The sequence below is a fragment of the Strigops habroptila genome, chromosome 1, assembly GCF_004027225.2.
Source record: "Strigops habroptila isolate Jane chromosome 1, bStrHab1.2.pri, whole genome shotgun sequence".
In the NCBI taxonomy this organism is placed as follows: domain Eukaryota; kingdom Metazoa; phylum Chordata; class Aves; order Psittaciformes; family Psittacidae; genus Strigops; species Strigops habroptila.
The window spans coordinates 148,891,920-148,919,732 of record NC_044277.2 but is presented as its reverse complement, the minus strand read 5'-3'; the positions used below and the strand labels follow the sequence as shown (position 1 = coordinate 148,919,732).

General features: G+C 44.8%; 1 protein-coding gene across 8 annotated transcripts; it reads right to left on the bottom strand.

The window, feature by feature from the left end:
- Positions 1–323: 323 nt before the first annotated feature.
- On the bottom strand, positions 324–27,620 carry C1H7orf25 (chromosome 1 C7orf25 homolog). Of its 8 annotated transcripts, XM_030476102.1 has the most exons (8): positions 27,511–27,604; positions 24,133–25,612; positions 21,081–21,222; positions 14,787–16,845; positions 14,555–14,672; positions 8,424–8,579; positions 1,952–2,135; positions 324–1,488 (listed from the first exon to the last, which is right to left on the bottom strand). In XM_030476102.1, exon 2 carries the CDS (start codon positions 25,594–25,596, stop codon positions 24,328–24,330), a length of 1,269 nt encoding a protein of 422 aa, XP_030331962.1. In that variant the 5' UTR covers positions 25,597–25,612; positions 27,511–27,604; the 3' UTR covers positions 324–1,488; positions 1,952–2,135; positions 8,424–8,579; positions 14,555–14,672; positions 14,787–16,845; positions 21,081–21,222; positions 24,133–24,327. The 8 variants fall into 8 exon arrangements, with proteins under 8 accessions (XP_030331962.1, XP_030331982.1, XP_030331992.1 ...); XM_030476122.1 differs by lacking the exons at positions 324–1,488; positions 1,952–2,135; positions 8,424–8,579; positions 14,555–14,672; positions 14,787–16,845 and adding exons at positions 16,853–18,227; positions 20,342–20,539; XM_030476132.1 differs by lacking the exons at positions 324–1,488; positions 1,952–2,135; positions 8,424–8,579; positions 14,555–14,672; positions 14,787–16,845 and adding exons at positions 16,853–18,224; positions 20,342–20,539.
- Positions 27,621–27,813: the final 193 nt, after the last annotated feature.

Genomic DNA, 27,813 nt, shown 5'->3' with positions numbered 1-27,813 from the left:
CTCAAGCTGCACCAGGGGAGGTTTAGATGGAGCTGAGGAACAATTCCTTCCCCAGAGGGTGCTCAGGCATTGGAACAGGCTGCCCAGGGCAGTGCTGGAGTCACCGTCCCTGCAAGTGTTCAGAAACCGAGTAGACAAGGCCCTCAGTGCCATGGGTTAGTGGTGGCCTTGGCAGTGCTGGGGAACGGTTGGACTTGATGGTCTTGAAGATCTTTTCCTACCTGGTTGATTCTATGATTCTACGAATTCCAGAAAGTCTGTCCCTCACACCTATTGGATATGGGACCCAGCGGCTCACAAAGGAAATACCAACTACTCAGTCCTGAGTTTTTACACATGTATTTGCATCTGGTATTAACAACATCCCAAAGAAATTCCTAGTCATTCTGAGGGTTGTATTTCTTAAAGAATAAATGGGGGAAAAAAAGGAGGAGAATATAAAATGTGAAGAAATTGTTAGTGTACAGATAAGTACCGTGGGGAGAGCTGCTTCCCCGACAGGATTTCAAATTTAAATACCAGTGTTTCTGTGCATTTGTTGTTTGGATACGTGGAGGGTAAAGCTCAATAGAAAACTCACTGAAGTTTGCCCCTTTTGCCTCACAGTGAAGAAAAAATATCACTACCTACCTGTCATCTTCCATGTCTGGCTACTCACAGGCATTCAAGCACAAGGAAATAAACTGCAGTAAATCATGAAGTTTGCTTAAAATCCACCTGATTTCCTAAATTCCAAGCACTATAAAGGAAAGGGGGATTGTCAGGATATTTCTGTTTTCAATTCTTATTCTTTTGACCTCAAGTGCTAACTTTTCAAGTTGTTCTCCACAAGGCTGAGGACTAGCCTTTTCTTTAGTAGATCTGGATATCTAACAGGCCAGCTTCCTGCGGGCTCAAGAGCTGCATTACCACTCAGTTAAGCTGCAGACAACTATTTCCATTTCCAGAGTTGCACATTTTGACATTAGAGACCTGGGATCCTGCAAAGATTTATTATAACCCCCCTGTTCACTTCAATCGCTCTAAATGGTTGGATTGAATTTCTCCTTGGGGATTTCTCACAGGGCATAAATTCAGTCTCTGCAGGAGCAGTGTCAGGGAGCAGCAGGAGCAGGGCTGTGCTATAAGCCACAGGTGACCCAGCACAAGCTGTGCCTTCACTGTCAGGGTGCAGTCCTGCAGGGTCTGACCATAGGGCAGAGCCAGGTGGTCGTAGCAATGAATCCCATCAACAGCCTCAGACGAGGCAAAGTCATCAGCCAGTTCCAAGGTCCATCCAGAAGACAAGGGCAAGAGCCTAAGGACCACAATATGGGTCTGTCCAGAAGGACCTTCACAGCCGTGGGCTTCAGGGGAAAGCCCAGGCACAGTTCTGATCCCATGAAAATGAAAGCAAATTGCTGCCATTGACTTCCATGAGGTCAGGATCCACCTGATGTCTTTCTTTGCCAGGTCCTGGGACATGCTCCTCAAACACCCCTGGGTCAGCTATGAAATAAATAGATAAGAATGATAAAAGGTAACCAGAGCCAGTTAACTCAAAGCACTGCACAGTCACTGCTGTTATGGATATTAGCACTGTATCAACCACTAACAAAATAAACATGACTGTTGTGTTTCTGGCCAGCACTGGAAGGTTTTGAAGCTTTTTTTCTAAGGCTAGCTGCCAACAGTGCCATGGGAGTGCTCACACGCTGCCATTTCAGTTCAAGGCTAATATTGAAAAACAGTAAAAATCTGCATTTATACAGAGCTATAAAGGCCAAAGAAAAGATTCCTCTTGCTTTTGGCAAGTTTGGGCTCAAGCAGGGGATGCAGTTTGCATGTGCGAGAGTGATGTTGCCCTCTGCTGGGTGATCCACAAGCAGAGCAAAGCCTTTGCTCTTGGGAGTCTCCACAGATGCAAGCAGAAGCAGCCCATGGTTCCTCATAGTAGAATCATTGCAAATACCATGTGATTTAGCTTTGCTGCACCCGGGGAGGAAGGAGTACACTGTTAGCCTCTTGTTACAAGTGAAGAGCCAGGAGGCACAGGAAGGATGCAGTTTCAGTCTTCATCTCTTTGTAGAATACGGCCCATGGACTTCCAGTGCAGAATCAGCCCCATCCAGCTCTCCCAAGGTCGTGCAGAACGTCTGTAGGCAAGTTAAACAAAAAGGAAGAAGAAGAGAGAGAGACTCTGTGTTTCATGACTCTCAAGTTTTAACCACAAGATTGAAAGAAAAATATCAATCCCTCAAATACTTCCATTTAGTCCTTAAAACCTCTAGACACCAATTACATACTGCAGGCTATGTCTACATTAATTCTCACCTATATTCATTTATTTGGTTTTCCTCCTTCCATGGAATCAGATTTAATTTTTCTTAAGTAACAGATAAATTACCAGTGTCTATATTATCAGCACCCTATTAAGAGCAGGAATCCAGCTCGATGCCACTGGGACATTGTAACATTCCTATCTCATCAGGCATCAGACTAAGGTCTAGGGAGTGAAATTTATCAAATGCCATTGTACAGTGTATCTGGAAGGATGATAAACATGATTAAAATTCATTTCACCAACACAATTGCTCATATGTATTTGATGTCCTTTTCCTCAGAATGGTTAGACAAATTGCACGGTTCCCTAAAATGAAATTCACTCTTGGATTTTATACAACGTGCCCTGATAATACAAATCAATATTTTGACAAAACACATTTTTGCCTGAAGATGAAGTATAATGTGTGATGAAATGCATTTAAGTGCTTTATAATTTATCCGGAGAGCACAATGCATTTGACCAAATGTCATACATCATTCCATAGAAAACTAGGTGGAATATATAATCTCTACTCCTTTAAGAAGCAACTGCCTTGAGAGAGTGCACAATTAAACACTTAATATTCAGAACCCATTTGAAATAAAGGATCTGTGTGCAACCTCGGAAAGATATTAGTTGTTCTACACAATTTAACTGCAAGATCACAGGGTTTTTCCTCAAATGCACTATCATGTTCTCCAATTCCTTTCATTTTTAAGACAGAATACGTTATCTTCTGTGTGTTAACTTACTTTTGCCATGGACTTCATAAAGCTTGTTTACACATCCATATAAGATGAGTGTAAGTACAGTGTAAGTGGAGCCAAAAACCCCCCAAAACTTTCTGTGGACCTTTCAGGTGCTGTGTGACTCTTGCCCAACATCTGCAATGAATGAGATGTCTTCCTCTGGAAATGCCATGTCCTAGACCCTTTTGGCCATTCAACCTCCAAGAGCTCTCTCCCTATGGAGCACCTAGGGAGCAAAAATTTCACAGGCAGCAGTGGCACAGACAGAAGTGTAAAAGCTGGTAACTTAACACATGGCAGTTCCTAAATCCAGGGCGGCACAAAGGCATCAAGAACATTTAGGAGCCTGATTCTCCTTCATTTCACAGGGATGTAGAACAACCTATGCGTCTTAATGGGTCATGGCATCAGGTACTATCTGATGGTCAGGGAAAAACAAGAGTAGGGATTTAGCCTTTGACTGAAATAAGAGCCAGATGAGGTAGTATTTAATGGGAAGACTCCGTAACTCACCAGACAAGACTCACCAATACCTGAAATTAAACAAGCCGTGTATTTTCATAGAATGGTTTGGGTTGGAAGGGACCTTAAAGCTCATCCAGCTCCAACCCCCTGCCATGGGCAGGGACACCTTCCACTAGAGCAGGTTGCTCCAAGCCCCTGTGTCCAACCTGGCCTTGAACACTGCCAGGGATGGGGCAGCCACAGCTTCTCTGGGCACCCTGTGCCAGCGCCTCAGCACCCTCACAGGGAGCAACTTCTGCCTAATGTCTAATCTCAATCTCCCCTCAGGTTTAAACCATTCCCCTTGTCCTGTCACTACAGACCCTTGTCAAAAGTCCCTCTCCAGATTTTTCATTGGCCCCTTTGGGTATTGGAAAAGTGTTATAAGATCTCCCTGGAGCCTCCTCTTCTCCAGGCTGCCCCAGCCCAGCTCTCTCAGCCTGGCTCCAGAGCAGAGCTGCTCCAGCCCTCGCAGCAGCTCCGTGGCCTCCTCTGGACTCGCTCCAACAGCTCCACATCCCTCTTGTGTTGTTGCCCCAGAGCTGGACTTATTTTTTTGCTTATTAAGGTTTGCTCCATGTAATAACATGTCTTACTGCAGTCTCATTTACTGCTCTCTTGACCAAAACAGCCTGGCCTTTAGATTTTACAAGGAGTTTATCAGAATTCAAGACCCAAGTGCCCAGACCGTGATCATTACACATGAATTGTTTCCACCGAGGCCAAGACATGAGCGTGTTCAGGCAGTACACAAAGATCTGTTGCTAAAACATTTCCCACTTGAAATGCAGTTGTTCTCCGGTTAGGAAGTAATCACTGAAAAGCAAAACCCTACAGATGACACACTGAGGTTTATGTTCACAGAAGGTTAATATATTTTCCATCCACAGCGGAGCTGTTTGTAATTTATAGGCAAAAATTCAGCCCTGGTGTAAGCGAGTGCAATCCTTATTGATCTCAATAGGAGATGCACTCATTTATAGCGGGGCTGGTTTGGCATCACATCTGCTTAGCACTAGAATGAACAGTATTACAAGGCAGGGCATCGGTGCAGTACATGTCAAAAGCTTTTGCATGTGAAGATTAAAATAGCCTGTCTCCACAACAGCAACTCTTTTGGGCTGGAGAACACAACATGTGCCAATCTGATAGCTTAATGCTTTGCATGTCTCAATAGTTCCATCCTGAATGGCCGCTTAACATCTCCAGTACGGTTATTGTATAGATCCTCTGTAACAGCAGCTGCAGAGCTTTGCTCAATAGCTGAGCCCTGTATTCACTCCCAAAAGCACACGCCTGTAGGAGAGAGTGAGGCAGAGCTTCACGTGAAGAGCCCTGTGGCTTACACTGGTTTGGTGTGAGCTGAAAGAAAACCACTCACATTTTTTACACATTTGGTTTCCATTTCTTTGGAACAGTTTTGTAGCCTAATAAAAAGACCTATAGTTTCATAAAAGGAAGTTAACTGGTTGTCTTTGGGCAGTAGGAGACTTTTTCATTTATTACTGGGTTACTTTAAGGGCATTAACTACAGAGCCCATGAGCTCTATTATAGAACTGATTTAGTTTGTTTGATTTTGGTTTTAATTACACTATGCTTTATTTAAAAAAAATAAAAATCCCCAAACAAACAACTGTCAGTGTGAAAATACTGGATCTGTGGCCTTTTGTATTACACTGCTGTGGCCTGGAAGGCAGAGCGCTGCTTGTGGCCTGGCTTGTCAACCATCCCATTGTCCACTGCCTGCCTGCCTCCTGGCTGGCAGCAAACTCACCCAGCAGGTTCAGGGTGCTGGTGCTCCCATTCGAGCTCTCCTTCCAGCCTCAGGAAGGGATCTAACTTACTAATACACTTCCACCTCCAACAGAAAGAAATCTGACAGCCTGATCTCACCTTCCAGCCCTCAGACCCAAGGGGAAGGCAATCTGACTGTCTCACCCTGTGTTTTGGCAGGGGGGCAGGAAGGGAAGTAACCTGTCTGCTGCTGCCTTCCCACTGCTCACATGCAGACCCCGGGATGGCCATAACTTACCCAGTTAGCCACAGTGCCTGCCAGCCTACAAATACACTCCAAAGACTTTTCTGAACTGGATGATCACAGCACACAGCTCAGGGATAAAACACAGGCACAAGGAAACACACATGTCCATATGTTTACATTACTGTCTTCTTCAAGCCACTGTGTGTAAGCATAAAACATTGGCAGCCACCATTCACCTCACAGGTATGATACAGGATAACAACTATATTGAAAGCTTAATTTCCAGGAACCTAGCCTGTTCCTTCCTTTTTTGATTAGACTTTTCCATATAATGTATACTATCTCAATAAATCCACTTCAAAGTTATGACTAGTGTGGCTATTCAATGTTGAGCTGTATTGATTCAACTGTACATCAAGGGACAAATTAAGATGAGGACATGGTCCACATAAGTAGAGTAACAGCCCTGGGAAAAGCTGAAATGCTGAATGAAAATGAAAAGCTGAATGCTTTGCTCAAACACATAACCTATAAGAACACAAAGAGAAAAGAGAGTAGAAGGAAAGGAGAAAAAGAAAGGGAAGGAAGGGGGAAGAGTTGGAAAAAAGGGGCAAAGTCACGCTGGGTCTCTTTAACAGGCAGTTTAGCCACTGAATCCACAATCATGGATCTTTTTGCTCCTGCCTTTCTGGTGCTACCTTCTCAAATCCTGTCCTACCAGGCAGCATCACTGTCACATCGTCTCTCAGAAGCATTCAAGGAAGCTAAAGGGATTTAGTTCCTAAGCAAAACTCACACCTGTGAGTCACACTGGAGTTGAGTTTGGAGGAATGCTGTAGTAATGTGTGAGAATTATACAAACCCTGGAGCTATTCTCAGGCAATACCTTGATGTTTACAAAACAAAGGGATTTTGAAGGCTGGATTTTACCCTCGTCTATGGGAGGCAGCGGAAAGGGTCAGAAAGGAGAGAGACATTTTAGATGAGAAATAGAAGATGTGTTTGCCTTGGTTTTAGTTGCCTGTTTTTAAAGAGAAGTTCCCGTAGCTAAGTAAAGGGGCAGAAGGCATATGAAACTCATACCCAAAATCTGAGACCCCATCAAGTGAACGAGCTACTAGAAGGCAGATTATCCTTGATATTTCCATGGGGAAAAGAAGGGACAGAGGACTCTTACTTGGTTGCCAGAGGGATGGACCCCAAACCTACTCTAACTTGTCCAGTACACCCAGGATGATGGGACAAGCAGTAATCTCTCAAGATCTCCACATGAATAGCAGCTGAGCACCAAAATCTCAGCAGCAGGAAATTTATGCAGCTAAGGCAATCAGCTCCTCTGGACATTTGGGGCTGTTATGGGTAGGTTAAAAATTGAGCACAGAAGACATTACAAGGAGCACACACAGTATGTGAAAAGGTCATTTGGCTTCAGGTTGGTCTTGCTCAGAGCTAATTACTCATCATGTGGATCTGAGGGAAATTCCTGCTATACTAAAGGGCCTGCTGCTTGTCCTGTCAAAGACAGCAGCAAACCTCACTGGCTTCGGCCAAACAAGAGCAAGGTTGAGAGCTGCAGGCTTCTTTAAAGCATAGGAAGGTTTTGCTGTGAGTGAAAATCAGGACTTGCTGTGTGATACACTGAGCATGGGGCAAAAAGGGGGTTTGCTTTGCAGGAGAATGGCAGACCTTCTTTTATAGGGACCAAGTTCCGTATCTGATATGTCCAGGCAGAGTTTTAAGAAAACTCTCACACATGCATGTCAGCTATTGAATGATATTGTTTGAAAGGTAGAAACTGTGAGCTGTTAGTCTTTAAAGAATAGGCAGACAAGCAAGAAATTCCAGCCAGTGATTTATAAGCAGGTGGAAGAGAAAGTGGAAACTTCTGTGAATCTTGGTCGTGATCCAGTTCAGAGCCTTATTTTGATGGAGGGCTCCCTCTCCTGGGCTTGGATTGAAGCGGATTTCCCAGAGTCCAAACCAGTTGGTTTTTTCCAGTGCAATTGAAAGATGTTTTCAACTAGAAAACCAACCAGGGAGAGAGCCTCTATGTGCTCCCATGGCTCAACAGTCCCTCTGCTGTGTATTGCTGAGGGATATGGGCTTCGGGCAGCACATCCAGCTGCACATCCTGCCCCACAGACCTGCTGCAGATGCCACCAAGTTTCTAGTTTTAAATGTGAATATTTAAGTTAATAGATGTTGCAGGCACATCAGCAAGGGTTTGCTCTAGCTCATGAATCCTTTGCTTTGCTTTCTAAGTGCAAGTTTTGGAGAGTACCATCAGTAAGAAATAGCCTCAGTTGTGATAATTCCTGGGAACTCTCCTTCTGGACAAGAATGCCTTCAAGTCAAGCAGCTCAAGAAGAAAAATATCTATTTAGCTGGAAGTTTTCCAGTGACATGAAAAATAGCCTTTTAGTCCCTTATACAAATCAAAATAGTCTTACATGAAAAATCCTCCCTAATCTGTGGGGAATTTCCTCCCCCATAGGAATTCCTCCTGCAAACAGACACTTCCTGAATAGCAGGTGGGACTGCTAGAAACTGAAACTGCAGCTTTGAGTAATTTACAGTTTTTAAAGAGAACAACCTGCCTCAGTGAAGATTTCCCTCTAATACAGGCAGGGGTTTATACCCCAGAGCAAATGCATTCATAAGACCATGCTACAGACTGCTATCGTGGCCAGAGAGGAATTCATTATTTCAGAATAGGATAGGAATGCAAGCACAACTCGGAGTTTTGCTGAAAATTAAATAGTGGTAATACTAACACATAGTGCTTTGTGGCCTGAAAAAGAGTCACATCTCTCTGGTTTTGGAGAATGGATGCAACTATGCATTTTGTTTAAATGGACTAATAATTTGAAGTAAATAGTTTACCTTTAGCAATGAGGATGTGACAAAAGCTGTACACCCCTTTAGCAGGCAATCATACACTGTTCTTCCAGACGTATGGCAGGCTTTTGCCTCCTAACGTTGTTGCTGCCCACAAGACATCATTCACCCAGTCCAACTATTCCGTGGCTTTTTTTAACCCTGCAGATGAGCAAATAGCAATCATGGAATCAACCAGGTTGGAAAAGACCTTTAAGATAATCAAGTCCAACTGCTCCCCAGCACTGCCAAGGCCACCACTAACCCATGGCACTGAAGGTCTCATCTGCTCAGTGTGTGAACACTTGCAGGGCCGGTGACTCCAGCCCTGCCCTGGGCAGCCTGTTCCAATGCCTGAGCACCCTCTGGGGAAGGAATTGTTCCTCAGCTCCATCTAAACCTGCCCTGGTGCAGCTTGAGGCCATTTCCTCTTGTCCCATCCCTTGTTCCTTGGGAGCAGAGACCAGCCCCCTCCTGGCTCCATCCTCCTGTCAGGCAGTTGCAGAGAGCGATAAGGTCCCCCCTGAGCCTTCTCTTCTCCAGACTCTAAACCCCCCAGGTCCCTCAGCATTAGCAGAGATGAGGTGTGTATTTGGTATGAGTTAAAACAGAAGTGAGCAGCTTAATGTCAAGCAGCAGACCGGGTGGAAAGCCTGGAACAGAGCACAGGCTTCTTGGGAACAAGCTCAATGCTCTCTGCAGAGCCACAGCCCTTAAACTGAGGTCACAGTCACAGAAGGGGTCATTAAAAAGCACCCACAGGAACACAGCTACTTCAGCCTAGTGCAGAAATCGATGTTTGGGGTAAGAGTTCCCCACAATTTCTAGCACTATGAAAAAATAGAGCCAAGAACTGTAAGCAGGGTTCCTAACTACTAACTGTCATCTAAATGTCATCACTGTTCATAAAAATGTTTTTCTCTTCTGCTGAACTGGACAGCTATAACTTTGGAAGGAATTGTCCCGTAGGTTTGGAGAGGCTGGAGTAGCATTGTACGGTTTTTTAATTGCCATTGTCATAGTAATGTGGAAGAAGAAGAGTTGTGCTGTATTCTGAATTCCTATTACTTAGCTTTGTCAGAGGAAAGACCACAGCAAATTTGAGCAGTGTTATAAGAACATGGCTCCTGATTCTGAGAGAATAATTAAACAAGCAAATAAAACCCTACTGCTTTCTTACTACTGTGCTGCTGCTGAAGAAGTTCCCCACAAATGGCCAAGGCCCCATCCCTGGCAGTGTTCAAGGCCAGGTTGGATAGAGCCTTGGGTGACACGGTCTAGTGTGAGTTGTCCCTGCCCATGGCAGGGGGTGGAACCAGATGATTTTAAGGTCCTTTCCAACCCAAACCATTCTGTGATTCTATGTTGGCTTCAGTATTCATTTGTTCTACAAATCCATTGAAAATGTCTGGAGTTTTGCATGTCCCCTGGTACTTTGGAGGAAGAAAAAAGGGATTCATTATTGCCCAGCACAGGCAGGATTCACAGGATTTTAAGCATGTCAAGTAATTGATGCTGTCCAAAACAAAGGTAGAAATCAGGGAAACACACAAACTCCACCTCTGAGTGCAAGCTACAGCTAGCTACGGTACCTAGCTCCTAATCCAGAGGTGGCTAACAAAGCATAACAGATGTAGCCAAGCTTGAACCCAAGTGTCAGGGCTGAGCCATGACACATTGACTCATCGTGTTACCTAAAGCATCATCCTTATAAACAGCTTCAGACTGTCTTTTATGCACCTGTGACCAAGTGTAGCGGGGTGTCAGTAGAGCCAATGCAAACAGCATGGTCTCCCATTAAAGCAATCACATACCCAGACGCCAAACCCAGGATTCCGAGACCTCATGCGAATCTGAGAGTCCCAGGGGAACTTGGGGTTGATGAGAAATACATATAAATATTATAATGTGTGACAGATAGAATCTTGCTCCAATATCTGCCGCTTTATTTAAAAGGAAGGCTACCTATTTTGTTCAGCCCCACAGTCTGGAAGTTACAAGATAAAAGGAGCTCTCAGCAGGAGCAAACTGCAAAACGTATTTGAAAGTAAATTCGTAATGACAACTGGCATTAAAGAATTTATTTTCAAACACATTTCGCAGCCTGTTCATGCTGAGGGCTGCTTTTATCTTCTGCACTGGATGCTGCTGGGCTGAGCCGAGATGAAGAGTTTCCTCTTAACTCTTTCGGTACCACACAAACAGCAGAATCCATCCGGATTTTCGGATCAAGTCCTTCTACCTGCATGAGACAAACGTTGCATTACAGGGGCTCAGTTTCTAGTCCCAAGGACAGCAGCAGATAACCACAGCTCTCCTATCTGACCATCTGACACCGACTTTTAAGTCAAAGAATACTTCTTCCTTAATATAGTCCCTTAACGCCTTTTCTGCACAGACTGCTGTGCTAACAGTGCCTTTCTGGTTAGCCACAAATTACAACAGCTTTACCTATTGAGTAGCAAGCACACTGTAGGACCAGAATTTCCCATCTCCCAGGTGGGAGACAGCCTCTTGCATTACAAATAGCTCCTTTGTTGACAAGGGAAAAGCAAGCTCTGCCACCATTTCTGGCATCCGTTCTGCTTTGTGTGCCTCATTCAGTTGCTTTTAAGGTCACAGGATAAAGCCAGATCGCTGCTGAGCAGTGTAGTCCATTCTCCACACCTCTGCCTTCCTGCAGGCAGTGCTATCCTTTCCCTTTGGGCATTCACACGGCTGCACAGTGAGCCAGGATGGAAAACAAATGCAGCAGGAATCAACCTTTTTGTTCTGAATCCTTCTTCAGCAAAGCAGTTCCCCTGCCTTGTCTGACTGCATGGCCAGATAAATGTCACAGAGCTAAAAGTTAGAGGGTGGGAACAAGAAGTCAGACGTAGGGATCTGCTGGAGACCTACTCGAAGCATGTGAATTTATGTTGGATTTAAAAAGTAAGTGCATGAACACAGACTAAAATAGGAGTATAATAGAAGCTTTGATATCAAACTCTCAGAGCATAAAGACAATTGGGATGTGGAGGAAAACACATTACCTGGAAGTATGAACCACTTGGAAGCTGCCCATTGTTTTCATTCCTGGCCTCTCGCTGGTCAATAGGGAAACTAAGGTAACCAAACAGAGAACAAGGAGGGCCTTCAGAGACAGACCTTCTCCATGTCACTGGGGTTGAGATCAGGCTGTAAAATGTGATCCTGCCTCTGTGAAAACTCCATTTCTCTTCCTCTGGGAGCAGAATGAGGATAAAGGGAGATCATCTGAAGACAGGACGTAAGTAATACAAATTACAGGAGAAAAAGTCTACACCATTCATTTTTACCTAGATTGCTCTGTCTCAGGGAGGAGGCAGGTGGGGGGGAAGTCAGAAGAGGTATTTGCATCCAATTTTTGCTCCCAATTATCCCCCATCAGATCACATACTCCCTTTCATACACCTATCACGTCTCATCTTAAAAAGCATTTGTTCTTTCTTCACTATTCCCCTCTGAAGGCTCAGCAAATTTGTCTTCCTTTCCCACTCTAAATGTACATAAAGCCTTTTGTCCTTGCACCAACACCAGCTCTTCAACTGCGGCATTTACTCTCCTGACATGGTCATGAGTGGCAGAACAAGTCACCTCCTGCCTTGTATGTGTTTGGCTGAACAAGCCAACCTCTTTTAGTCCCTTCTCACAAGACGCACTCTTCCAGCCGATGATTGACCAGGAAGGCTCTTCCAGGGAACCAGCAGGGAGCAGGCTGGCAGCAAACCACACAGGCTGCCCAGCCTCTCTCCCTGGTTTCTTCCCAATGTTTGGCACAGTCATACAGCAATGTTGGATGTTTCAGTGCTGGAAAATTAGTATTTTCCAGCAGGAAATTACTCCACCTGAAAAACTCAACCTGGTCTAGAAAAGCCTTAATTCCAGAGGAAAGTCAGGTGAGAGGGAGTGAAATTTATGAGCTCCACAGCCCACCTTTCTACTGATAGTAGGCAAATAGTAACAGAAGTCCCTGAAGAATCAAAACTGGCACAACAAATACCTACATCTAAGGCAGGAACAACAAGCAGCAATCCCATTGAAAACCTTGTGACTATCCAGATGAAAGCCATAGATGTTTTTCCATAGATCCTTCCCTGCATGAAGCACTCCATTTCAGAACAGCTCCCAAAGCCAGTGGGGAAGCCATGACATTATGGGGTCAAATATGCTGCTTGGTAAGCCAGAGATCTCCAGGGTTGAGTAGGGTCACATTATCTCTGAGTAAGCATTTTGACCTCTGGCAGAAAGCTGAGAAACTGAAGTTTTACAGATAAGAAAATACTTTTATCCACTTCATCCTGGCAAAGTTCAGGCGAGCTCCTTCCATCCTGGAGGGAGACTAAAGCTGTCTTATGGAACAGTGACAAACATGCAAACAGTGACAGGAGAAACAGATGCAGAAAGGAAGGGCCTAAAGGACATGATGCTGTTGAGAGAGGAAAGGACATGGAAGAAGAATACAAAGTGGAGCTTGGAAATTATCATGTTGATAAAAGCAGGAAAAATACCCAAGCCTGCATCTCCTGCTGAACATGCTACCAAATCCATGCATCAGCTAATCCCCTTCCCCAGCAGAATATCGCTACAAACTGCACATCCATTTTCATTGAACCCCAGACTGGTTTGGGTTGGAAGGGACCTTAAAAAGCTCATCCAGATCCAACCCCCTGCCACAGGCAGGGACACCTTCCACTAGAGCAGGTTGCTCCAAGCCCCTGTGTCCAACCTGGCCTTGAACACTGCCAGGGATGGGGCAGCCATAACTTTATATATTACATTGTACTTCAGGGAGAAAAAAAGTGGTTGAGTCACAGGTAGTGCTGAAAGTCAGGCCTGAATCACTAAACATGATTTCAAACAGTTACATTTAGAGCTTTTGATATGTAATTCAGCCTATCCTTAGCTGTATGAAAAAGATCCTGACTGTATTTTTTCCCATATTCTCCAGAGAAGGTCAAGATTTGCCTCATTAACAAACCAAACCAACAAAAATCATTCACTCCATGAAGCTGGCTGGAACATGAGCACTAAGTATGGTTCATGAAACTCTTCCTTCTGTGGAATTTGACTGTGAAGAAACAGAATCTTTGACTTTTTCTCCCAAGCTAATTCCCTTGAAAAGGAAGAAAACTCTTTGTGAAATACAAATAAAAGTACCTGAAGGGACACTACCACAGATCCTTTTCCCAGAGCATAAATAGTTATATCTGACATAACATGCCCTAGGGCACTTAGAACTCACGAGAGAAGAATGAAGTAGTCTCAGCATCCTTCACCTTTCCAGAAAATCTGGTCCTTGCTGCTAACAAAAAAATAGCTTGTTTTACCAAACAGTAGTTTCTGTCTGTGTTGTGCAATCTGATTTCACAGGTCTCCAGCACTGAGCCTACTTCTGTAAATTAAACCATTTCCCAATTGACCTCCTTTGGTAAGAAAGCAAAGCTAAAAATTATTCTGCCTAAAAAGATTCTGCAGCTACATTTGGGCTTAAGTGTTCTGCAGCTATTTCAGATACCCAAATTAGGATCCCCAGCTTTCCCTGCTACACTAGTCCAACAAAGGATACTAGTCGATATGTTTAACACAACCCAGTCCAACCAAGGATCCACCTGGCCTAGTGCTCTGCTTGCAAAGGTGGCCATAAGCTGGTGACCAGAGAGAAGTAAGAATTTACAAGTCTTTATATTATATGCACATAAAAGACAAATAATATGTCAATCTCTCTCTCACTTTCCATTTATGAAGGTTATCAAAAGCCAGGCTTGACTGTGGTACCCAAAGGAAGGATGAGAGATAACAGGCGTAAGTTGGAACAAGGGAAGTTCAGGTTGGATATAAGGAAACACCTTTTCACCCTGAGGACTATCAAGCATTGGAGCAGGTTGCCCAGAGAGGTTGTGCAGGCTCTGTCCCTGGAGGCTTTCAAATCCAGACTGAACAAAGCTCTGACTAAACTGGTATGAGCTAGGTGACCCTGCTTTCCACGAGATATTGGACTAGAGAGCTCCCAAGATCCCTTCCAAGCTGAATTATCCTATGATCCTATATTTCATCCAAGGATCACGCAGGCTGGATGTTGCTTCCACGTATTTAGTTACCCTCAGTTTTACTCTTACCTGAAGTCTTCTCTTGAGCATGTGTGAACTTCTGACAAGTAGTTCTTGCACCATCAACGTCCCTTGCTTTGATCCTAGCTCCACTGAACTTCATTTCATCACCCTGGCTTGCTTTGAGCTGAAAGAAATGTAACAAACATCAGCTGGGGAAGAAAGAAATTAAACTTTTAAAAATATTTCAGTATCTTTTATCACAGGATTCTTAGTTCATGAAAACACTTGTAATAGATACCTTGCACTACATTTCCCAATTTGGAGGTGAGGGAGGCTACATATCACATCTTGCTTCAGTCACTTGCTATGAAAACCTCTTAGCACTGTGCCTGCCTGCACAGCACACCTTTGGAATACCAGCATTGGATTGTTGAAATGCAAAAGCAGCTTTCACCTCCAGGCACTGCACGGGCACAGAAGTGTAAGAAGGAAGAATCGCCTGTCTCACACCTACTGGAGTTCCAGGTGACAGTCTCTGTACCAATCAAGGCACCAGGGCAGAGAATGAAAGAAGTTGTCCCTTCACAGAGGTGGTATAAGACAGTATCATCACAACCTATCCTGCCCCAGGGATTAGCAAACAGTTTCAGTCACTACCAGGTTTCTGCCAGGTATCCTTCAAAACTCCAATGCAGAGTTAAGTTCTTATTAAAACTACTAAGAAGTTTTATTCTCCTGACTAAAGATGCTCTGTGGACACTTGCACAGCTTCTGCACACCAGTGAGCTGAACACAGCGTATCAGCAGTACAAATGTCCCTGGTGTGCTGCCACCTCCTGCATTTTAATGGTGAGACCAACCATCTTCCACCACCCCACAGAGGAAGTGGTGATCCATCTCCATAGTATTAAAGTCATATTTGCTTCTCCCTAGGAGTCCAATATCAATACATAACATGGACAACTGAGAGTCAAGAGACCACAAGGCTAAGAGGAGCCACTTGATAATCATACCTAGAGGTTTTCTAATCCATCAGGCTTTTAAATACCACTCAGCTCCCTCATAGTCCGCTGGTTTCTACCTAAATCATTCATTTTGTTTTGGAATCAAGCCAGCCTCTGGTTATACCTCTGCCCATGCCATTAATGACTGCTTTAGGACCTTGCATTCCCCTCCTCCTCCCCAATAAACTACAAACCATAAGTCACTCCTCTAGCCTTCTTTTTGATACAATACACAAATTTGGCATCTGAAAGGATTTCTCCCTTCATAGAGAGGGATTTTTTCCAGCAATAAACGTTTATGGTTTATTTCTTTACTCTCTCTAGCTTAGTTACGTTCTATAATGGATGTTAACATCTGGACTGAGGGCCTCATTCAGGAACTTGGGGAAGGAAAGAGTTGTTTTCCAGGATGCAGCCTCTGTTGCTTCAGAATGGCTTTTATTCCTTTATCCTGTATGTGTAACTTGCCTTGTTGGCTGGGGTCTATTGAAAAGAATGTAGGTAAATGCAATAAACCTGTAACACACCTCTGTCCTCACCATTACTTCTTCTTCAGGAATCCTCATCTCATTTGTTAATTCTTTCAGCAATGATGTTAACTATTTACTTGCATATCGCTGAAGATGTTGAATAGTGACAGGCTCTGCACTAGTTCTAAACAAAACCAACAGAAAACAAAACCAAAACAAAATCCAAGGCACACGAAATCCCCAACAGTAAGAACCCCTACTCAGAATCTATACCTTGATTACTACTTTTTGAGATTTCTCCTTAACACCTCTTAAGAGCAGTGAGAAACAAGTGAACGTAGCTTTGTCTCCAGACAAAAAACTAACCTGCAACCCTGCTTTAAAATGCTTAAATTCACTTACATTTGTTAGACACTAACAACAGACACAAACAGAAGAGATCTGGGAAGAGCAAGATGGGCCACTCTGCACAGTGAGCCTCATGAGAAGGGAAGATTAATACTTTAGAAACAAATCTGAGATCCACTGAGAGCGTAACATGACAATTCCTCTTTCCTTGCACAGTAATAACTCAGTGGTCTAGTGTGAGGTGTCCCTGCCCATGGCAGGAGGGTGGAACTAGATGATCTTAAGGCCCTTTCCAACCCAAACCATGCTGTGATTCTATGATTCTATGCTTGCTCTTCTTTCACAACCGGCAGGCCCACCACCTCATGAAAACAACTGTGTGTTAGAAAAACACTTTCAAGAATGGAAACCAAAGAGTTCTTAGTGTATCCTGAGGAATCTTGCTCACTGCAGATAGTTATCTTCAGATTTCTGGCCTGTGCATCATGCTGTTACCTCTTACAAGTGAGTCAGTGGCAAATTCTTCCATTCACCTCTGAAATAACAGAAAAGATGTTACGCATCAACTTCAATTGAAACTAGTAACACAGGAGAAACCCAGTGCAGCAGCCACGTATCTGTAGGTGTTCGTGGCCATCAGTTTTTCTTTTTCACTTCAAGGAAAAAAGAAACCCCTTCTGTTGCACCATAAAAACCTTGATTAGAAGAATAATGCCTCAGGCAAACCCTAGAGGTAGAAGCAACTTGAAAGAAACACTGTGCTGAAAAACTAAGTTGATGCAATATTAAACAAGTGAAATCAGGGAAATGGGGGGTGGGGAGAGAAATCTTGAGTGCCAGATTCTGAATTCCTTTACGTTGATTTGACATTAACCTAATTCTGCTAATTATTGCAGAATGGCTAGTTATAGCAATTACACAACTCACTCACACCAGTGTAATACACAGAAGTATACCTGAAGTCCACTACTCCCCTGGCAGACCCCAAAACATAACTAAGCCAGTTACATTTGCCACAACCTGAGAGTCTCTTGCCATGACTCACTTCCCTGGTTCGTGGTGATGAGGAAGGTCATGGGGAGCTGCATCCATGCAAACAGAGCATCTTTTCAGCATCAGAAATGGCCCTTGGAACAAGGATTGTGCTTTGCTGATTAAACCACACAAAGCAGCTGGCTCCTCTCTGGAGATCTATCCAGTTGTGTCCAAACCTTTCAAATGCATCACTTTGGGGCTGAGATACTGCCTGTCACAGGGTGGATACACACCTGCACGAGCACACAAGTTTTCAACAGTGACAAAGGAAGGCTTCCCAACAAAATGCTCATCCAGCCTTGACGAAAACATCACAGTTCTTTCACGCTGTTGTTATTTCCTTACAACACAGAAGCCAGCTGCATAGTTTTCAGTCACACCTCACCTTTCACCTGTTACTGCGAGGCATGTTCAATTTGTCAAGTGTCATATCAAAGGATTTTTGAAGATCCTGATGCAAAACCAACAGGATCAATTGCCCTGAGCAATCAGCATTGCCAGAGGCACACTGTGACACCACTATCAGTGCTGCCACAGGCTGGGGCCACCACTGCCCCACATCTCTGCCCTCAATGTCCTTTACTGCTCGTGGTAAAGGTTATCTCACCCTGTAGCAAGGGGCAGGAACTGACTGATTACAGTCCCTGACAGGTAGGTCCTAAATTCATTTTGAGCATGTAATTTGGATGCTGTTTTCGCAACCTATTATTCTCAGGAAGATGCAGAGAGGTATGAGGTTGCCTTTAAATAGCCAGGGCTCTCTGTCTGCTGTGTGCTTCAAGCTTTGCTCCAAACGCTCGTGCTTAACGTGGTGTTCAGGCAGCCATGCTGAAGAAGATGACAATCCTTTCAGCACTGCTGGCACTGATTCTGGTTGATCTGCTAAAGGCACAAGGTGAGTCAAAACCATCAATCGTTGTAACTTGAACTTAGATTCATGTTCTACAGTGTACTTGTTCCCAGATTTATTCCCCCCCTTGGTCTCTCTGATCCATAAAAGCAACTATGTACATGCTTAGATAGCCCTAGAAGTAACTTGGCTTTTCAAACCATCCTCCTCATCCATGTAAATTCCTTCCATGTTATTTGTAGGTACCCCTGTTACACCTGTGCTTGAGGCAACGAGTGTGGAGCAAAGCGGGGATCCCAGCATACAGCCAAGCACAGAGCTGCCCCTGGACTACAGCAGAGACCCATACAAGGAGGAAGGCATGGAGCAAGTTGGGAACAATGGAGTGCAAGAGGGCGAAGAGGCCACCTGGGAGCTGAGCGGAGAGCCAAGTACTGAACCTACCCCTAAACCAAGTGTGGAGCCAAGCAAAGAACCAACCCAGGAGCCAACCACCGAAATATCTGGTAAGACACATTTTGGTTTTGATTGTCCTTGTTATTGTTGTCTCTATTTTGTTCCTCCAGTGCTCCTACTTGGCCTGCAAAATACTGCTTTTCCTTGTAGTCTGTTTCTGGCGGGGTATCTGGCATGCCAGAGATCTACCACCTTCTGCTCCTCTCCTCCTTCCAAAACCATAAATAAATTGCTAGTAACAGAGAGGAAGGTGAGACTCCTTAAGATGAATTGTGCTATTATGGATGAGTGCATTTGACAGCTGTATGTGAAGAAAGGAGGTTGCACCTCCTCTCTCCATGAAAGAGGTTTCTCTTGTGGATATAGCTAATGCTGGCTTGTAACGTGCATTCCTAATGTGAGGGAAAAACAATCAATCAAGCAAAACCAAACAGAAACCAAGCCCAGATTTATATGGTGGAGTTTCATTGTTATAAAGGCCTGTGTCTGCCTGAGTGACATCTCACTCTGGTGAACCTCATCTCTATAGAGATGGGCTAAATTATCCCCTACAAAAGAAAAAACCTGAAGAGAAGTCAGAATTGCAGCGACTGCAAACCAGCAGAGGGTCTGTCCTATCATCCATCCATCCATATGCAGTAAGGAGGTTGTGTGATACATCACCCTTTCTCCCTTAGAGCTATGAGCAACTTCTCTATAGCTCACAACACGACACAGAGCACGGAAGGGGATAGCCCAAAGGATTACTTTTCCCCCATCCTCACCCATTCCTGCCACGTTTCTAGTCTGGCTAGCAGGACAGTGTAACACTGACTTACCCTTCCATATTCCTTTACTCCTGTTCACATCAGCTGCCTCATTTTTTGAGAGCATTTTCCCTTGAACACATTTCCTTTGAAATGTTTCTCCCACATACCTCAAGAGCATTTAGGACTATGTCTGTGCTAGGAAAACTGCAAATTATAGTATCATGTCTAGTGTGGCTGCAGCAAATGGAGCAACCCCCAAAATTAGCCAGCATTACTACCACCAACATAACTAGGAAGCACTATGGTAGTTTACAGCAAGTCCAGGGAAGCCCATCACCTTCACTACTGCTACCACCAGAGCAGTGTTGAGACCTCAAATGCTTCAGGAAATGGATGTGATGAACCTTGGCAAAGAACCACTATCAAGCACTCATGCTACTCACTCTTGTAGCCCCTTGATTTTGGGACTTACACTGCACTGTAAAACTGCTGTGCCCTGTGGTGTTTCTCATCCCACGGTGAGCTGCTTTATCATGTGCTCAGCCTCATTATCAGATGTTGTTCATTCTTTGGGGTTTCTTTTGGTAGGCTGGGGTTGTTGGTTGTGTTATTTTGGCTTTTGGGGTTTTTGGGGGTTTGGTAGATTTTTTTCGACTGAGGAATGTTTTATGTAAGACATTGTAAGTGAGGATCTTTTAAATGAACAGAAGGAGCTTCTGAACAATGAAGGCTTGAGGGGTTTTTTTTGGTGTGTGTGTGTTTATTCTTTACAATAGTTTCAGTAGGAACAATCTTAATTTCTATGGTGTTCATAGGGAACAATGTGCACAGCCCCACAGTTCCAAGCAGTTCTGTTGTAGTTTTACATTCACTCTCTTTGGTTTTACTCTAGAATAAACTACCACAATAAATCTTGGTGGAAAAGAAACAGCCACACGTACCTACAGAGTTGGTTTTGCCACACAAGAACACAAAGGAGATGCCTGCAGCAAGCTGGATGGTGGTGCAGTTCCTAAAACTACAGCTTGCAGGAAAACTGTAACCACAGCCTTCAGGTCAAGAACCCTGTCTAGTTCTTGCTTACTGTACCAGGTTAATTAGCTAACAGGCGACCTGTGCTGCTTTGCTTGCAGAATAACCTGAAATAAAGAATGTCATTGCAACTGCATGCTCTGTCATTATTGTAAGACCTCCAATTGAACAAAAAAGATTTTAAGGTATTTTTTCTCTAGGTCTCCTCTCAAACTTACCTCAAACAACTGATGATGGTGGGGTTTTGTTTTATTGCTGTTGTGACCAAGCCTACGTTCAGTTTTCAGGACCTGGGAACAGGGTTGTGAAAGTGTTTTCACACAGGCTCCAGATGACTTCAGCAGACTGTTTTAAGTCTGCTGAAGGCATCATCAGGTATGGGGGACAAGTTTGAAACACAAACCACTATTTAATCTGCCCATTAACCTACCAAAGAATAATACTTCTACACAGCTGTGGCTGCAACACCTAAAACTGCCTCTGAGCATCTTCGTGGCTTGCATGTACAATGACAAGTCATTGATCTGCAAATTTTGTTAGCCAGAACAACAGTAAGTAAAGAAAACACACATTGTGTCCAAAAGTATTTGCCTTTGACAAAAGTGTAGAAGACAAATTAGAAACATGAATGTATTATTAACAACTTACCTTTTTATTTCTCATGTAATATCCAAGTGCTTTGCACTGCCTGGCATCAACTGCAGCACTCCTTGTTTGGCATTCTTACTGTAGGAGCAACAAGAGCAGGCTGGGTGCTGCACAGAACAGAGATGCTGGCTCCCCTCAGAGACTGTGGGACTATACAGAGATAGTGTAAAGTAAATTAAGAGTGCCAGAAGAACTGTTTCTCCGAAACAGTTTAGGAATCCACCCTTGCCAAGGACACTGAAAATCCCAAACAAAATCCATAGCAGCAAGTGAAACATCCCTGTATCCTTGAGTGCCTGCTGTAGTGTAGACAAAGCAGTTGTATGATACTGGAAGAAAAGACGAGCAGTCTTTGATTTCTATGTTTGTCAACTTAACATCAAACATAATTTGGTATCTTCTATTTACTCATTTCTCAAGTCATAAATAAGTGCAACATCTAATCCCCCACCTGTGAAATGAAGTAGAATCTAAACACAGCAAGCCAGAACACCAGTTTGTATATAGAGATCACCAATATCTTGGAAGGCAACACAAAGACCACCAAATATTACAACCAAAACACATTACACAGAATTTCTAGAGTTTCATATTCCTGTAATATTGCTCGTATGATTGGTAAACTGGTAAAAGAAAGAAAATCGATTCAGTAACAAATACTCTGTTGGGCAAAAGACTGGTAATGAAGAAAATCACCACACGATGGCTCCAGAGACAGAGGCTTTTAAACAGAGCTGAAGTGCAATGAAGCAGCTCTCTCCCATTTACTCATTCAAACCCTCATCAGGGTAGGAAGGTTGGAAGCAAATTAAAAGCAACTTAAAGGATTAGTTCTTTAAAGGTCATAACGAATTACCATGCATAACTGCGCTGTTACCGTGCACTTAGCTTTGGGTACATCCTGTAAGATTGTAAAACAGATTAACCAGTGATATATAGCAAACTGCTTGTTGGGACCCCAGCTTTTAAAGCTCTGAGTTGTAAACAAAAAGACCACCCCTGCCCTCAGGGGGGTTGATTGTTTATAAGTGATGCACTAGGAACAGTAACATGTACCTTCTTTCAGGACTTTGGTATCAAACAGAAACAGTTTTGAAACACCGTGTTCTTTTTTCTTCCCCTCTCCCACACCTGATGCAGAGGAAAGACATCACAGAGGTGGCCAGAGTAAGAACTGCCACGGCAGAAATGAAAGGCACCTTTCCTTCCAGCTCTTCATAGACATTTTGTGAGCATCTGTTTGTGCTCTGGTAAATCCATCATCCCATGATAAAGCACTGTCTCCTTAAGCTCCTGTGTGCTGAAGCTTGCACTGTTAACCACTAAGGCAGACTTGCATTTCTGCTGCACAGCAGCACGTTATCTATGTAATTTCATTGCCCTGGTCCTCCTTTCCCTTCTGAACTTCCAGGAAAATTAATGGAATCAGTGGATATGTGTTCTGCCATGAGGTTTCATTACACCGCATTAAGACTGTAGGAACAAGTTACATCTTTTGTTAGAACAACTTACCAAGGGGGAACTGTGAAACTGGCAGGTAGAAGACTGGATGTTGAAGCAACAAACAACAAAATCCAGTTCCACTCATCTTAACCCCACGAACTACCTCAGTGACCAGCAGAAACGAGGGGCAGGTAGAGAACAGACTGGCCTCTGCATTGTTAGGAGTTATAGGTAAGATATGCAGCACCTGGATACTGGTGACAACTCCTAACAGGTTACCCTACAGGCATAGTGAGATCAGAGCAAGAGTCATACTGACAAAAGTTACACCTTTGCTCCTTGGAGTCAAGATTACTCAGCTGGAAGAGGCATGCAGAGTGGTTTTGCTGGCATGCCAGTATCCTTACACCAGTGCTGGAGTATACCAGAGCACCGGAGACAGAAAGAAATAGGTTTAGACTCTGGCTAATGGGAGCACTGCAGCTACCCTGTACTATTGAAAGAAATTTAGAGTGGAGTGGCAAGAGGCAAGGGAATGTTCCTTGCCTGAACTATGGGCTGCATAATAATGCTATCTTGTTGAACGACAGCCTATAAAACATTCAGTGAGTATCTCTTTCACTGACCTGATAAAACGTATAGCTCAGGACCAAGAGTTCACTCTGGCATCTCAATATTTTCCGCTAGGAACCTGATGCAATTTAATAGCAATCAGCAACTCCTGTCATTACTGCATACAGAAACACATTAGAAAGACTTCTCAAACTGCAACTCTCTCCTGGAAAACAAAAAATAAAATAAGGAATTGTTGTTTAGTCTCCACTTTGAGTAAAGCCAGCAAAAAACACCAGTGAAAGAGCTTCTCCCTACTATAGGGCAAACTAGCATTTAACAACATGCCCCACAAACCTCCTCCTCTGCCACACCAACATTGAAAGACTTCAGTGAGCCTTTGTTTCAGGTAATTCACAAATAAAATCAAATTGGAGTTTGCCATGAGTCCTCAGCAGGCAGCTCATTAGAATCAGAACCCACCTGGGTGCTGGCTCAATTTAGGAGCATTCTGCTATCTCAAAGCCTTAAACTGGGTTTTGCTCCCAGCAAGACTTTGCATTTGGCAAAGAGGAAAGGGAAGTGGATTTGCCTCCTTGATCTGCTACCACTGTATGTCCAGTTCGGCCCAAGAGTCACAACATATTAGTGCCAATAAACTCCAATTTCAACTGATTGTTATGGGAATTTTGAAGCTGTTGCCCAATTCAGTCTAACATGGTACACATACAGAGGTTCCTTTCAAGAAAGGAAGGAAGACTTAAGTTGGTTTCTATTCACAGCCACTAGTCATGACTTCACGAAACAACATACACCCAAAAAAGCATAATTCTCTGCACAAAGTACCCCTGAATCGACAAAGAATTCAGTCAGATGAATGAAAGATTTCAGTTCCACAGATGCCAAGTCTGAAATCCACCTAAGGTGCTGAATTTAATCTCCCTGAAGAGGACAGAAATGACAAGGGCACAACAACTGTGCTTTAACTGAACGTTTTAATAGGGATGGATACAATACACTGTAAGCCAGTTAACAATTTTCACTGAAATCTTATTACCTTAGCGAATAAATTAATGGCCAGCTGAACAAAATATCCCCCAAGGATTGAGTAAAGATACTGCAAATCCCCCGAGGAGCCCTTCCACTGCTACAGTCACTGCTTTCACTGATACACACCCAAAAATGTATTGTTCGGATTCTTGTGTTTCTCCAAATGCCTCCCCTGCAGCATTCCAATGACTCATTCAATGACTTATAGCCCATTGCCAGGCGGGCAGCTCTTTGGTAAAGGTGTGGCAACAGATTCTTTGCTTTCTGTCAATGCCCGTGGCTGATGGACAAAAACACTGAACCTGACTCCCTGGTTAGCTGCTGCCCTCACAAACCCACTATTTGCAGTCATGGTGATGGCTTTTAAAGTGTCTCCTGTCCCAAAAATGGTTAGAGAACGGCTGTTGATTTTTGAACTAGCCACTAGTCCTAAGGCACGGTCAGATGGCTGATCTGGCACCACTTGAATTCTTCTCACAAGCATCTCAGCTCGTTCTTTCTCCCCAGGTCCTCCCAGCGTTTCCAAGATGGACTGAAAATCTCTGACAGCAGATTCACAGGCAAAGAGCTCCTTCCCCTCCATGAACTCCTCCAGCTGAGGCAGGACTCTCTCCCTCCTTTCCTGAGCCGCTTGCTCCGTTAGCACTTTCTCTTTGAAGATGAAGTAGCAGCCACCATAGCTGAGAGCAGAGACGTAGGTTATTAAGGTAGTGATGTCCAAGTTAACTCTGTTGCACACGTTTACTTTAATCTGGGTAGGAAAAGCAACGCTGGCCACTAAATTCTCCCGATCTACTCGGGTCACCTGCAGGAGTTCAGGGCCTTCTTCATCCGATTCACTGGCACCAAGGTGCTGGTTTTCTGCGGATGGCTCTGCCAGCGAGTTCACAGCAACAATGTCTCCTCGCACAGATATTCCCATCTCCTTGAGCCGCTCTGCCATAGGACTGGACACGCTGTTGTAGAAGGCAAAGATTATGTGGGGATTGCTGTACTCCACTGGCTGCTGACGGCTTGCTTGCAGGAAGTCCTCTGCCTGCTCAATGATGCTTTTGTCACCATACTGGCCTCTCCCCAGCCAGATGTTATGCAGGGCCTCAGCCTTCCGGCCGATGGCCTTCACCCACGTGTGACCTCCATTTGCAACGACATCCACCACCAGTGTCTGCTTGTCTCCAAACCTGTCCTCATAAGCAAAGACATGGAGGACACTGACAACGTCCTCCAGGTTCTCTGCTGACTGAATAATGGCCTGGAGATGGGTAAGGTTTGTACTCTGCAGGTGGGATTCTTTAATGGCCACCTTCCCCGCCTCCACCTTGTGTAAGAAGTTTAGCTCAGCCTTCAGTTTGCTGCATAGTTTTGCCCCACCTTCTATTCTCCTTTTCTGGGACTCGGAAAGGGCTTCTGCTCTCTTGATCAATTCTTTGGCAACAGCAATTCTTTCACAAAGCAGCGACTGCACAGACATGTTGGAAACATTATTCCTATCAAGCGAAAGCAAAAGAGAAGATTGTTATCACATAGTCAAGGATAAAGACAGTCAAAAGAGATCTTAGCAACAGTATACACTGAAGCTTTGCGGTAGATTTAGCACAACAGCAACCAGTACTGTAAAACACAAGCAGCAGGAACCTCAGCACAAGTTTCACCAAAGAGTTTAATTCCTTTCCTTTGCCTTTGGGGATCCAACCTACAGCCTCAGATGACCTCAGGTCTCAGCATGGGAGAAGAGCAGCACTCAAGTCCCCACCACCATCTCACAAGTTGGGGGGTTTTCCTGCCCCATGCGAGCCCTTCTCTGAGCTACTCGCTTAGAGCTCACGTGCAATAGCTGCCATCCAGAGCAAAATTAGAAAGCCTGTTACTGCCATATGCAAACCTCCCTCTTCACCACAGTTACCAGTAAAATATAAAAGCCACTCATCATGCCTACAGACATACATAACACCCGTGAAGTCTGGCTCCAAGTAAGTATTTTAACACAGAGAGGAAACCCATTGTATTTTACAGTCATGAGTTGCACAGCTCTGTCCTCTCCAGCTCCCAACTTACACTGCACAACTCAGTGAATGAACCCCTAAGCACCTCCTGGTAAATTATACAGCACCATGACAGGCTGAGTTATAATTCTAGAGCCAGGAGGACCTAGAAATTTCAATGTTTTGTAGTTCTACAAGAGATTTACTACATTGCACCTTGTAAGTTTATTCCTTCACGTTCATATTACTTTAGTACATCTCTCTGAGGAAAGTATGATGGGAGTTACTTAACTGAATTCGGGCTGGCTTTAAAAAAACATAGGATTCAATATCACAGCAAACACCACATTTTTTTATGATAGGCTGTAAATATCCACTGTAAATAGTGAAATTAATCGATTTGACTCCCAACCATAAATGCGTACTCCTATAATTCTCATCTAAGCTGCACGCTGAAGCAATCTGGAGTTAAAGGGCAAGGAAAAGGCAGTTTTAGGCTGTACTAGCACAACTGTAGGGCCAGGCTGCAAGCAAGTTGAACCCTTGCATTATGCGCAAATCCAAAGAGAGCCACAACTAACTGCTGCTAGCCCAGCCAATATCCAGCATCACCAAAATCTCCCCCTTCTCAGCCAAAAAGCCCAATGTCTTCCAACATGACCCACTGACTCTCTTCAGAGCCAGAGGAGGCCAGTGAAACCAGCCCTCCCCACCAAAATCCTCCCCGTCACAAGTTTATTCTGACAAAGCAGTGAGTAAAGCCCCACATTTACTACTCCAGCACCTCTCACCACAGCAGCTCCTACACACATAAAAAGCCAGGGGGATGAAGCTTACTCCCAGCTTTCCAGTGAGTGTCAGCCCAAAACCCAACTACTCTCTCAGCACAGAACGCCTCAGAAACAGAACTACCCTTAAAACGGGGTGGGAAAACCCCTAAATCCCTCACAAACGCGCATTGCTACTGATGCGGGACCGTGTCACCCAGCGCAGTCTCATCCCGCCGCGCACACAGGCGGGACACACACACACACAGGTCGCCATCTCCACGCCCGCCATTTGAGGGCGCCGCTCGGGGCTCCACCGCCCCTCAGCCGCCGCGGAGGCACCGCCATGTCCCGCTCGCTCCCTTCCTTCCCCTCAGGGGCGCAACCACCGCCTCTCCCGCCCTCCGCGCCGCTCCGCCCTCACGCCAAGCGGCGCCGCTGAGGTGGCGGCGCCATGTTGGGTGAGGGCACGGTGCCCTCGGCGCTTGCCTTGTCGGTGGCGAGCCCCGGCCGCGGCCCCTTGTCTCGCCCTCCGTCGCATCCCGTCCGAGCGGCGGCACTCGGTGCATTGCCCCCCAGTGACCATCGGTGCACGGCCAGCCCTCGCCCCGCTGCCTCCCCGCAGCCCGTACTCACAGCCCGGCAGCGCCAGCCCTCGCCCCGGGCAGCGGCAGGAGGCGGCGTGGCGCGGCCCAGCACCTCCCCCGGGCCGCCGGGCGGGGACAGGCACCGCATCCGCTCCGGCGTCCGGCCCTCTGCATCTTGGCTCTGGTCCCGGCGTGCCGGCCCTCCTAATAGATACACGTTTTACCCTGAAAAGCCTTTGAGGAGCAAAGACATTGCGTGAAGTCAGAGACATGTCAGCCTTAGGCTTCACTGCAGCGGGGAAGAAACATCCGTGGCTTGGTGCATGGCATGTCCCTGAAGTTAAGCTGTCAA